Source organism: Dermacentor variabilis, chromosome 9, assembly GCF_050947875.1.
Source record: "Dermacentor variabilis isolate Ectoservices chromosome 9, ASM5094787v1, whole genome shotgun sequence".
NCBI classification, from domain to species: Eukaryota; Metazoa; Arthropoda; class Arachnida; order Ixodida; family Ixodidae; genus Dermacentor; species Dermacentor variabilis.
This window is the reverse complement of record NC_134576.1, coordinates 1,565,382-1,579,567: the sequence shown is the minus strand read 5'-3', so window position 1 is coordinate 1,579,567 and position 14,186 is coordinate 1,565,382. Positions and strand designations below refer to the sequence as shown.

General features: G+C 44.8%; 1 protein-coding gene across 3 annotated transcripts in view; it reads left to right on the top strand.

Annotated features, from left to right (window-relative positions):
• Nucleotides 1-14,186, top strand: part of LOC142558244 (ATP-binding cassette sub-family C member 2-like) — a 659,669-nt gene that overhangs the window by 155,408 nt on the left and 490,075 nt on the right. For all 3 annotated transcript variants that reach the window (XM_075670395.1, XM_075670394.1, XM_075670396.1), the window contains one exon: nucleotides 12,883-13,026. In XM_075670395.1, the coding sequence (XP_075526510.1) occupies nucleotides 12,883-13,026 (144 nt within the window). The remainder of the gene's footprint in view (nucleotides 1-12,882; nucleotides 13,027-14,186) is intronic.

Here is a 14,186-nt window from a genome sequence, read left to right as displayed (position 1 = left end):
TCTTCACTCTTAATACGCATACTGTTGGGTGCCATAAAGCTAAGAACTCTTTTTTGCAGTGTAAACACCGGTTACAGATGAGTTTTGTATGTGCAACCTCAGCTCGCTAAGCAGTAATTAATGTGAGAGTGAACAAATGCGTAGTAAAGATTGATAAATATGTGGGGAGGGAAAGAGTTTCGACATTTCGACAGCACATGCAAGCAATGAGCCATATGAAGCCTTATGAACTACCGAACGCGCATGAAGGCGGAATTTTAAATGGTTATCGATAATAACACCAAGAAATTTTGTCTCATTAGATTGTTTTACCGGATGTTTATTGTAAACGACATCTGAATGAATATCCGTTTTCCTTTTCTCAGAGTTAAATAAGATAAAAACTGTCTTCGTTGGGTTAAGGTGAAGGGCATTCAGTGTACGCCAACGGTGCAAAATTTGTAATTCAGAGTTAAGTTTACTCATTAGGTTACATTCTTCATGATCGGCTATAATAAGTTTAGTATCGTCTGCATAGAGTACCGGGGTAGCATACACAAGCTGCGAAGGCAGGTCATTTATATAAAGTAAAAAAAAATAAAAGGTCCAAGCACTGATCGCTGGCGAAGGCCAAGGTTAATAACGGTGCTTTCGGACTGAAAATCACCTAGTTTCACAATTTGTTGCCGATTTTCTAAGTAACTGCGAATTAAAGTCAAAGGTATTCCATTCCGTAACGAAGCAATTTATCGCTGAATATGAAATGATTGAGGGAATCGAAACCTTTTGCAAAATCTATGAACAATCGCGCGACTACATAACCACTGTCTATTGATTTTCTAATTAAGTCTGTAAATCTTGAGACTGCAGTTTGTTTGGAAAGGCCGTTTCTAAAACCAAATTGGTGCCGAGAACGAATGTTGTGCTTGTGCAGGTAGTCATTAAGGCGCCTCGCGAATATTTTTTCGGGTATTTTGCTGAAGAACGGTTGCACTGAAATTTGATGGTAGTTTTCTATTTTATGCTTTACCTTTGACTTGTGAAGTGGCAGCACCTTGGCAATTTTCATCCGTTCTGGGAACACAACCGTGACGAATATAGTATTGACGATATGAGCGAGAACTGGTGACACAATGTCAGTTAAAAGTTTAAGGACATGCGCCGAAACATTGTCAATTCCAGAGGCTGTGTTCCGCAAATTAGAAATAACTGAAGCCACCTCAAGCTCATCTGTAGAGTAAAGGTAAAAAGAAGCATTTGTACGCGAGATGTACGTTGTATGAAAGTCTTTACCAGTTGAGTTATGTTGGGACGAAAAATAGGCACTGAAAGCATTACAGATTGTTTCCGGTCGAGTGTACACAACGCCATTTTATATTGTTTTTCTGGGGGATGTGGTTTTACGTCTCACCCTAGAAACTGGTTGACAAAGCACCAGTTTTTTTTTCAAATTCTTCCCGTTCTGTTCAATGTGATTCCTAAAATAAGCTTTCTTTGCTGCACAAAGTGTTCTATTAAGAGTTTGCGAATACGTAGAGTATCTTTCCTTGAAGGAAGTGTTATAAGGCTGCCTTTTTAATTTCCTATACATGTTATATTTCGTCTTAATAGAACGCAAGAGCGCGCCCGTTAGTCAAGGATCTCGCGGGATTGCATGTCTATTGCGCACACAATAAGTGGTGGAGGAGATGGCGAGTGCCTCACTAAACATGTCTACAAACATGTAACTATTGTTAGAACATTTCGAAGAGTACACACGTGACCAATCAATAGCACGTACGTTATTTACAAATACGCCGGTGTTAAAAATGCTCGGGTAAAACACTTCTTGCTTGAGTTCAGGCAGTTTGACATTACAAAAAGCACAGGGTAGTGACGAGTAATATTAACATCTAAAACTTGTGCATATTTGCAAACAGGAGTGTTAGACAACACCTGGTCTATAGGTGTACTACTGTGTTCTGTTACACGCGTTGGTTTGTCTACAAGCAATGAGTAACAATAACTACTAAAACAAGACACATATTCATAACAAGAAGAAGAATCAATGTCACTTACATCAATATTAACATCATCCATTATTACCACACGAGCATTAGAACTCAAGAACGCGTTAAACATACAGTCGAGGTTATCGCAAAAGCCGTGATAAGATGAAGACGGCGACCCATATATAACGCGCACAATAGGTTTCTGTGACGGCTTCAAATGATTTTTATCCATCTGAATCCATACTGATTCACAATGAGGTGTTTTAAATTCAGTATCATATCGTCTGCTGTACGTAATGCCATCGTCTATGTACAGGGCAGCACCACCATGGGCGATGCCAGATTTATTGCAAGTTGCGCGGCAGTTCGCTTGTAGCTTGTAAGCAGGTTTACTGTGAAGTCCGACTTCATTTTCCGTCAACCATGTCTCTGATATGCCAATAAAGGAGAACTTCTTGCTAAATAGGCTATTAAAATTACGGATTTGGCCCTGCTTTTTCCGTAAACTTCGCGCGTTAAAGTGTGCACCTAGCAGCACGTTTTCAGAAACAGTCTTTTGATTGAAATCGTCTACTGACATGTAGGCCATGATGTCTGTGATTTGCTAGCTAGCTGATAGGACTAGACAGCCTCACAAGTAACACGTACAACAGGGCTATCAGCTGCTTTCCGTGCTTTGAGTTGGCCTTGATCTGTCCAAACAAACACCTACTTCCTTTCCCTTTTTAGTTTCAGTGCCTCAGTCAACAATTTCTTCGTTTCACGTGTGAGATGCTCATCTACATAGATTGCCTGTTTTCTGACAGAATAAAAGGCCAGCGCATCCGTGGAAAGCCGCGCTTTTTTCGCTCGCTCATAAAATTCATTTCTGACTTTCCTTGAAGCAAAACGAACGATTATGTTTTTTTTTCTGTGGTATTGTGCGCAAGAGACACACGATGGCAAACATTGATGTCTTTGGTATCAATGTGGTAACTAATTTGCTCTCCTATCTTCTGGACTAGTAATTCACAGTTCTCATTTCGTGTCATAGGTATACCCTTGATTCCGATGTTGTTGCCCCTTGAATATTGCTTCAGGGACATCACACGACTTAACAGCTCTTCATTTTGGCGCTTCAGGTTCTTGTTACTTTTGCGCAAGGTTGCGTGTTCCTTCACTATTTCCGGGTCATTGGCATGGTCATTGCCATTGGCATTCCGGGTCATTGACAGTATGGAGGTAAGTGCATTCGCACTCTGACTATTGGAGCTACCTGTCTGTGCGGTAGGACCCTGAATTTCGTTCTCGTCTGTCGTCGTGTTCGCAACTGCTGAGCTACCCTTGCTGAGCAGCATGTCGGGCACTTCCAGGTCCATCGAGCAGCTTCATTCTTTCCTTTAAAGAATGTTTCATTGGTACCAGAACATTTTCCGGCGTGATAAATGTAATCGCATACGGAACAAGTAATCCTATTAGAGTGATTTCTGATTGACTTCTTGCATGAAAGGCAAACGTCACGCTTCATGGCAATTTTTCTCTGTAAATGGAAAACACTGACACTGTCTGGCAACAGCGGCGGCAGGAAGGACTAGCGAAAAAGTTCTGAAATATAGAGCTAACCTGTAAATACACGTCGAAGCAGTTAGAACACGACCAGGCTTCTCCACCACCACTGCCAGAATAATGTGGGCGAAGGCACAGTCAGGGCCTCGAAAGGTAGTAGAGCGGTGTCGCTGCACTCGCTTGAAGGGGGCGTCAATGCAAGATAGTGACGTGATTATGGCAAGGTTCATCTGTACCCAAGAAGGACGGCGTAGATCATGCTTGCTTGTGTTCTGCGCAGATGCTGTAAATACACGACGAAACAGAACACGTCCAGGCTGCTCCACCGCCGCTGCAAGAATAATCTCTTATTCTTTGCTTGTTCACTGCTGTAGACAGGCCAGCAGTTGGGCGAACAACGAGTTTATTGCGGTTGGGCAAGTTCATATATACAGAAGCCAACGTGACGTAACAGATCACGGGATTACTGGTGCGCCGTGACGACTGCAGATTCAGCCGTGCTACATCTCCCCTTTACTGGGAGACAAATTAATTATGCCTTTCAGGTTGCGGGTATCGACAGGGCTTGTGGCGAGTCCTCGTGCTTCTGCGTAGCTCTTGGGAAGAGTGGTCTTCTCTTGAACCCTCTCCGGGAGCCGTTGCTGGACTATCTTCACGATGGGTCGGAAAGCCCCGCAGGTGTTCTCTTGTGCGCCTGATTTCTCGACCATCATCCGTTCTCAGGATCGCTGAACGGGGCGTGTTGGCTGGCCTCAAAAGAATAGCAGGCGACCAGGTTCGCTGGAGGGTGTCGTATGTAGTGACTGGCTGGCCTGGAGAGAGGGGTGGTAGGTGCCTGGTTCCGCGGTTATAATATACCTTCTGGCGTTGACGGATCTCCTGGAGCCGGCTGTGAACGGCTTTGCTTGATACTGCCTCTGGTACTAGGTGGCTGGTGGGCACAGGCAGCAAGGTCCTCGTTTGCCGTCCCATGAGTCTCTGCACAGGTGACTTTAGAATATCATCTCTGGGGGTGTTGCGCCATTCGAGCAACGCCATATGAAAGTCAACTCGGTTACGTGAACATTTCTTTAGAAGCTTCTTGGCCTCTTGTACTGCTCTTTCCGTCATACCATTAGAGCGGGGATGATACGGACTTGACGTAACATGGGCAACGCCTAGCTTCAGCAGGAAATCTTTGAAAAACGCGCTGGTGAACGGTGGTCCGTTATCACTGCAGAGCTTAAGCGGTAAGCCATGTGTGGAGAACAGCTCTGCGCACCATGACGTCAGAGCGCTAGCAGTGCTCTGACGGAGTTCCCGGATCTCAAAAAAGAAAGAATAGAAGTCCACAATTACAGCAAATTCGCGGCCCTCATGGAAGAACAGGTCCATGCCAACGAATTCCCAGGGCAGCTTTGGGATGTCGTGGCAGTAAAGAGGCATTTTCGTGTTTCGCGGCTGGTATTTCTGGCAGACAGCGCAATTTTGGCAAAACTGCTCTATGTCATGCGACATATTTGGCCAGTACATAACGTCTCTTGCCCGTGCCTTCATTTTTTCCGCTCCCGGGTGCGCAGCGTGAAGCAGCAGCAAAATTTCTCGCTTTTTTGAAGATGGTATGACTACCTTGTTGCTGCGAAATACAAGGCCGTCTTGCGCATGCAGCTCTTCTTTGTAGGACCAGTACGGACGCACATTTTCGGGTACCTCGCTTCTTTCTGGCCAGCTTGTTTCGGCGTAACCTCGAAGCTTGACGAGAGCAGGATCTTCATTGGTGGCCGCAAGAAGATCCCTCAGGCGCTGTTGCGAAGCTGAAATGTAATCAAGCACATTTACTTGAAATTGCTCAGTTTCTTCTCGCAAGAGTTTCTTGCTAGGGAATCTAGATAAGGCGTCAGCCAAAAACAGTTCTTTCCCTGGCTTGTAGGTCAGCTTTATAGGATATCGCTGCAAAGTCAAACGCATGCGCTGCAGGCGAAGTGGACACTGATATAGTGGTTTGCTAAATATAGGCACCAAGGGGCGGTGATCAGTTTCGACTGTTACGCTTTCCTGGCCGAAGATGTAATCATGAAACTTGATGCAGCCATGCACTATCGCCAATGTTTCTTTCTCAATTTGTGCGTAGCGTTGCTGCGCCTCTGTTAGTGACCGTGACGAGAAAGCGACGGGGCGGCCATCTTGAATAAGCACTGCACCAACTCCCATTTGGCTCGCTTCGACGGAAAGGGTGACCGGCTTAGTTGCATCGAAAAAGGAAAGGATTGGTGCGTTAACTAAGCTCTCACGCAACATTTCATAGCTTCGTTGCTGAGCCTCGGTCCAAACCCAGGCAATGTCCTTGCGCAGCAATGTTCTCAGTGGTGCAGTCACGACGGACATGTTGGGAATGAAACGTTGCACATAATTCATCATGCCTAGAAAGACTTGGAGTTCCTTACTGTTCTTTGGCTCTTTCATTTCCAGTATGTCGTTCACTCGACCAGGGTCTAGGCGGAGGCCTTCTGTGCTAAGGATGTGCCCTAGGTAGCGGACTTCGGGCTGCAAAAAGGTGCATTTCTTGAGGTTTAGCTTGAGGTTGTTTTCGAGACAGCGTGCCAACAAAAGCGACAGGTGGTGGTCATGCTCGTCCTTCGTGCGGCCCCAAAGTAGTATGTCATCCATTACCACGGCTACGCACGGTAAGCCTTCCAGCAAGTGATGCATAGCTGCTTGGAATATTTCTGGAGCTGACGCAATGCCGAAGGGCATTCGAAGAAACCGATATCACCCATACGGCGTGCTCATTGTACATAGTTTAGAGCTTGATTCAGAAAGTTCAATTTGCCAAAATCCTGATGCTGCGTCGAGTGTTGAGAAGTACTTAGCACCGGACAGTTGCGAGGCTGCGTCTTCTAGGGTTGGCATTGGGTAATGTTCGCGCAGCAGCACTTTATTAAGCGCCGTAGGGTCCAAGCAAATTCTAACCTTGTCCTTCTTAACAACTGTAACCATATGGCTAGACCACTCCGTAGGCTCGGTTACCTTTGTTATGACGCCTTGTGCTTCCATACGCTGTAGCTCAGCCGTGACTTTGTCCTGAAGAGCAACAGGAACTCTTCTTGCTGGAACGACGACGCCCACAGAGTGTGGCTTGAGCTTCATGTCGTACTCGAAATCTTTTAGCTGCCCGAGTCCCTCGAAGACGTCTGCAAAAGGCTGCGCTGGAGGGTACAGTTCATGCTGTATGTGTTGCATACGGTATATGAAGCCGAGACTTTCAGCTGCTGCGCCACTCAAAGTGGCAGGGACGTCTTGTTCGACAATAAAAAACGTTTGTTCCTTGGTTCTGTCATTTGCTGAAAGTATTAATTGGACTTTCGCATGCGCGGCTGTTGTGTGGCCAAAAAATGCTGCGAGCTTGACATTGCAGGCTTGTTGAGGCTTTTTTGGCAGCTTTGCAACGTCGCTTCTTGAAATGACACAACAATTGGCGCCTGTGTCTAGCTTGCACATGATGGGATGGCCCTCGATGTCGACCGTTGCGCTCCAGTGATCGGTGGTTATCGCACCGATAGTCAACGTTTGCAAAAGAATTCGTCGTCTTCGGTTCGTAACCCTCGCATTTGTTGGTTGGCACTGCGCGGAAAGTTGGACGACTTGCATGCTCGAGCGAAATGGTTCAGCCTTCCGCACTTACGGCATGTTTTTCCTTTTGCAGGGCACGTGTCACTGCGGTGCATTTTACCCCCGCATTTGTAGCAAATGTTTTTTCTTGTTGCTACCGCGTTTACTATGGTGCCTTCGATGGCGCCCGTAGCTTCACTTATCTCACGAAAGTGCTCTTTGCCTTGTTCTTGCGCGCGGCAAATATCGACCGTCTTTTGGTACGTCGGGTTTTCCGCGATCAGTCTTTGCTGTAGGCTCTTATCCTGAGTGCCCAAAATAATTCTGCTACGCAACATGCGGTCTTCAAGTTCCCCAAATTCACAGTTCTTCGCTAACACACGCAGTTCTGTTAGCCATTCGTTAAACGTCTCGCCTTCTTTTTGGTTCCTTGAACCAAAACGAAACTCTTGGAATGTTAAGTTCGTTGCAGGCTTGTAATGCTCCTCAAATTTCTTAATCAGAACTTCAACGTCATTCCTGTCTTCCGCTTCCTCGAACTTGAAGGTACTGTACGACTTCCTAGCCTCTTCGCCTATGGTAACTAGCAACGTGGCTGCTTGAACGTCTTTTGGCTGCTTGTTCAATTGCGTAGCAGTGGAAAACAGCAGAAACTCACTTTTCCAAGTTTTCCAGGCAATCCAACGGTCGTGCGATGCATCCATAGACTTCGGGGGCGGTAGTAGAGCGGACGCCATCGACATATCGGCTGGGTTCCGCTGCCACCATGTAGACAGGCCAGCAGTTGGGAGAACAACGAGTTTATTGCGGTTGGGCAAGTTCATATATACAGAAGCCAACGTGACGTAACAGATCACGGGATTACTGGTGCGCCGTGACGACTGCAGATTCAGCCGTGCTACAACTGCTTATTCTTAATTGCTTTCGTTTACCGAGAAATTATGGCGGAGTCGCAGTATTTGGCGCATCTACATATTTTTACAAAATGAGGACCAACGTTAACGTTCATTGTGAAAAGGCGACGCAGCATGGATGGAAATACCGTCGACAATGTCATCAAACGCTAAGAAAAACGTAATGGCTGTATCTATCTCTCGCATCATCGTTATTGGTATAACGATTTTTGATGAGTAAGATCGAGGCCTTAACATTTTGGCTGCGACGCGCAAAAGTTTCGCCATCATGGTGGACATCAACATCAACCTTTTAGAAGATAGTACCTATGGCTGCACGCAACTGCTTCTTCGGCTAAGGTTACAAACCTCCCATAACAAGATGTGTTCTTTCTAATTCATACAGCCTTAGTGACAACATAATACGGGACTATGTTACCTGATGACTGCGGTGTTTAAGCACCCATAATTGACAACGAAAGAAATTTTTTCGCCTTCTTATACCTTCACTGCACAAAAATTCAACTTTACACAAGTAGTTCTTCTTCAGAAACGTTCCAGTGACTGCATAAGCAAAATAAATTGGTCGTCCATTACTTCATTTACCGATAGGAAGGTAATAATACAAAAATAACGTAAGGTAGGAAGGCAAGGAACGTTCATACGGCCGATGAAACTACTATCATTACTACGTATAGCAGTCCGCTAATTTGCTGTCGCAATCGATACTTCGACTTGCGGCCGAATGTACGACTTTTTTAAACGTTTTCTGCATGCCTCAAGCGCCTTACAAAATAAAGGTAAGATACAAATCGGGCACTGGTTTGAAACGAGCATGCGGTTTCTTTTTGTGAATTGGGATACTTTTCGCTCTGTTTATTCTTCTGGAAATTGGCCCGTCTTGAGGAGGTTTGCTACGTCGGAAAGAAAGAAAGGGATTACATGTGTGACTGGTTCTGCATTAGCTGGATTGTACTGGTAAGGCCACTAAGTTCAAGCTGCATGATAATAATAATAATAATAATAATAATAATAATAATAATAATAATAATAATAATAATAATAATAATAATAATAATAATAATAATAATAATAATCAGCCTGGTTACGCCCACTGCAGGGCAAAGACCTCTCCCATACTTCTCCAACTGCCCCGGTGATGTACTAATTGTGGCCATGTTGTCCCTGCAAACTTCATAATCTCATCCACCCACCTAACTTTCTGCCGCCCCTGCGACGCTGCCCTTCCCTTGGGATCCAGTCCGTAACCCTTAATGACCATCGGTTATCTTCCCTCCTTATTACATGTCCTGCGCATGCCCCCCATTTCTTTTTCTTGATTTCAACTAAGGGTTTGTTGCCTCACCTAATCTGCTCTTTTCTTATCCCTTAACGTTGCACCCATTATTTTTCTTTCCATAGCTCGTTGCGTCGTCCTCAATTTAAGTAGAACCCTTTTCGTAAGCCTCCAGGTTTCTGCCCCGTAGGTGAGTACTGGTAAGACACAGCTATTATACACTTTTCTCTTCTGGGATAATGGAAACGTGCTGTTCATGATCTGAGAATGCCTGTCAAACGCACCCCAGGCCATTCTTACTCTTCAGATTATTTCAATCTCATGACCCGGATCCGCGGTAACTACGTGGCCTAAGTAGATGTACTCCCTCGCCACTTCCAGTGACTCGCTACTTATCGTAAGCTGCTGTTCTCTTCCGAGACTGTTAAACATTACTTTAGTTTTCTGCTGATTAAGTTTTTAGACCTACTCTTCTGCTTTGCCTCTCCAGGTCAGTGAGCATGCACTGGAATTGGCCTCCTGAGTTACTAAGCAAGGCAATGTCATCAACGAATCGCAAGGTATTAAGGTATTCTCCATTAACTCTTATCCCCAATTCTCCGCAATCCAGGTCTCTGAATACCTCCTGTAAAAACGCTGTTATTGGAATTGGAGAGATCATATCTCCCTGCCTGACGCCTTTCTTTATTGGGATTTTGTTGCTTTATTTATGGAGGACTACGGTGGCTGTGGAGCCGCTATAGATGTCTTTCGATATTTGTATATATGGCTCGTCCACACCCTTATTCCGTAATGCCTCCATGACTGCTGAGGTTTCAACTGAATCGAACGCTTTCTCGTAATCAATGAAAGCTATACATAAAGGTTGGTTATATTCCGCACATTTCTTTATAACGTGATTGATAGTGTGAATATGGTCTATTGTTGAGTAGCCTTTACGGAATCCTGTCTGGTCCTTTGGTTGTCAGAAGTCTGAGGTGCTGCTGATTCTATTTGTGATTACCTTAGTAAATGCTTTGTAGGCAACGGACAGTAAGCTTATCGATCTATAATTTTTCAACTCCTTGGCCTCGCCTTTCTTATGGATTAGGATTATGTTAGCGTACTTCCAAGATTCTGGTACCCTAGAAGTCATGAGGCATTGTGTATAGAGGGTGGCCAGTTTTTCTAGAACAACCTGCCCACCATCCTTCAACAAATCTGCTGTTACCTAATCCTCCCCAGCTGCCTTCCCCCTTTTCATAGTTCTCAAGGCTTTCTTTACTTCTTCCGGCATTACAAATGGGATTTCAACTTCGTCTAGACTATTCTCTCTTCCATTATCGTCTTTGGTGCCACTGGTACTGTATAAATCTCTATGACCCTCATCAGCCAGTTGAACTATCTCATCCATATTAGTAATGATATTGCCGGCTTTGTCTCTTAAAGCATACATCTGATTTTCTGCCTATTCCTAATTTCTTCTTTACTTTTTTTTTCGCTTCCTCCGTTCCTGAGGGCATGTTCAATTCTATCCATAATTTACTTCCTTATGTCAGCTGTCTTACGCTTGTTGATTAACTTGGAAAGTTCTGCCAGTTCAATTATAGCTGTAGGGTTAGGGGCTTTCATACATTGGCGCTTCTTGATCAGATCTATCGTCTCCTGCGATAGCTTACTGGTATCCTGTCTAACGGAGTTACCACCGACTTCTATTGCACACTCCTTAATGATGTCCATAAGATTGTCGTTCATTGCTTCAACACTAAGGTCCTCTTCTTGATTTAAAGCCGGATACCTGTTCTATAGCCTGATCCAAAATTGCTCTTTTTTTTCCTCTTACCGCTGTATGACAATGGTACTTAATTGCTCGAAACATGTGTGAAAGGGGAACAATGATTGGGCACAGTGAATAGAAGGGTCATCACATTGCCGTCCAAATATTTTCACATTATTATTGTAAGTGACAGTAAAGAGGAGCCAATATGGTTATGCACGCAAGAAAAAGATCTGTGTTTAATTACAGCGGCCCAGGCCATCGTGCGCGGCAGCCAGGGTCGCCCCGTGAAGAATGCGCCCCCCTCCCCCTCTCGCCCCGGAGCCTCGCGGAGCCTCACCTGCCGTGCGGGCGCCCTCGGCCGCCCGGAGCAGCAGGAGTAGAGCGCGCCCCTGTCCTCACCCCGGGCCTTGCGCGCGACCGTAGACTGCGCGCTTCCTCCCCGCATTCCTCCTTTGTTTTCACGAAATCGAGCCGCGATCACCGGCTCGCCCTCGCATGCTTTCGCCTTCGACACAAGACAATAATTTTGTTGCCCTTGGACTTTATGCAGAGCATCATGGCGGCGTCGATGCCAAAATCGAGGGGAGAAATGCGCCTGGAGTGTCCGTATAATTGCGCAATAATACACATTTATATACGGTTTACAAGCTATCACCCCATCAATTTGAATTCCGCCCAGGTTGATCAGTTAACCAAGCTTTCATCCACGAACAAGATTAAGTTTGCAATGACTCAAATTCATATGCCGGTACATTGTTCGTTCATTCAGTCACAAAATCCTTTAAACTTAACTTACCACTTTAGCAATATTTGGTCGTGCGTTAGCCATTAAAGGAACTTACTTCCTGGTCTGACGACAAACTGTTTATATTTTGGCATATTGTCTAACAAAGTGATCAAGGAAGTTATCAAGACAATATAATTGGACAGCTTTTATTTCTATTTCTTCTAACAATGTATCAGTTTTCATAATTTCGCACCTGTTGTCTATGCCGATGATGTTACAATATAGATAGTTCATTATTTGATTCTTTAACTACAAAACTTGCCGAAAACCTTACCCACTTAACAGCCATCCTTAGCCCACCTTAGCCATCCTAATTTGCGCTCCTTGTATTGCGCCTTCATTCACAGCCTTTTTGCATATTACATACAAACTGGGTTAACACGTATCCACAAATTTACGCCAATCGCAGCATTTTCAGACTCAGGCCATCTGGTTGCTTAGCTTCAGTTGTATCCGCGTCAATTCCCTTTCTTTCTTACAGAAATATCGAATCCTGCCAAATGGAATTGGTTTATTTATCACTTACTCATCGCAATGTTCAAAACAATAAACAGCGTTGTTCCCACAAAAATATTTGGCACGGTATCTCTTTACAATTCTAGTAATACTAGGTTTGCCTTACATAAATACTTTTGTTTCCAAGAATACTCTGTAACTGTATGGCAAACGCCTGACTCTATTCGAAACAGTGGCATTCTGGAATAACTTGCCTAATGATTTAAAAGTCTATGTACCCGGTAGTCACACTAAAGAACTGCTACTACTTATTATGTTTACTACCAGCGTGCTTGTTTTCGTTATGCTGAGCGATGTGTTAGTTGCATCGTCATTGCTTCCCGCAACTCTCTCTGTGCACTCCGAAATAGAAGGCCCTTTGAAACCATGAGCTATGACACCTCGGTCTGTATGTCCAACTACATATGTAACACATTTGCCTACAATGACAATTTTCATTTCATTGATTGATTGATTGATTGATTAATTGATTGATTGATCAAAGGTGCAAGAGCTTCAGCATCAAACACTCCTCATAAAATGTGCAGGTGATTGTGTGCCTCGCGTCCTTGCATCGGTTCTTCGCGGCGCAGTACACGTCAGCTTACCTTCTCTTCGTGCTCTCCTTGATGTTCACGGCCTCAGCCACGGACCTGTGTAGATTTCATGGCCGAATGAAAATATTGAATCAGGTAAGCGCGCGCCTACCCAATTCACGCATTCAAGAACCATCACCTAGCAAGGCTGCTATGAATAACAGTTCTCGTTTTCATGTGATGGTTTGACGATATGGGCATTGCATTGTGTATTTTGCATAACAATACCGCACTGAGCACTAAGAAGTTCTGTTCTTTTGAGACACACACATGAACAGCTTCCCCAACATAAGGAATTAGCGGCGCAAAGCAGTTGGCGCTACCAATAATCGCGTCAAAATCACAGCGATGATGAAGAGAACGCAACTGTAAGACCACGACGATACTTGGTTGCCAAAAACGATCCAATTTCATAACCTTCTGCATCTTTTAGCCTGCCCATCAGATCTATTTCCAATTCGATACGCTATAACGCTACAACACTGCACCCATATCAGCTTCCATAGGAGATTACTATAGATTTCATAGCAAATGTTCAGCTCTCCTAGTAGTTTTGAATTGCCGCGACAACTACGCTGAACTCAAGACAAATGGCATGTGTGCCTTTCAAATCCTCTCCGACGAGCGCTCTTCGTCTCAACTGTAAAACTAACTGGGAATGGGACCAAGTCACAGTCCGCAAGCAGCAGTTCCACTCGGCACCGTCACTTGTCTCGGGACACGGTTGCGGCAAGCGCTTTGGCTCGCGTGAGCAACTGCAGGCTATGAAAATCTCTGATCTAAAGAAATAATGGCTGGCGTATAGGCAGTTAGAGCGCAGAATTGATAAATTTAACCAGATTATTTACTTGAAACAATGAACGGCATGCGAAAGAGAAATATTGTGATCAGCAAGAGAGTAACGCAATAGGCGTGTGCTATATATACTCACTGGTGGAGAAAGGTGGGCATCTATTAGTGACTGCATGAATAGATTCGACGCAGCATGTTCGGGCTGCGTGGCGGCGGCCGCTGAGTTTCTCAATATACGCCGCAGTTGGCCGACGCAGCTAATGTTTACAGAGCACCTTGAATTTCGAATACCTCCGTTTCGGAGCGCTAACAAGCAGGGCCTACAGCGGCTGTGAGCTGGAAACATGCGCGGCTTCAATAGAAGTACTGTTTTGCCTATTGGATGATTCAAGACGCCATCGCTAAGAAATACGAAATGTGTAAAGCTGCGTTGGACGTACGCATGAACGTTTGCCGGCTTGAAA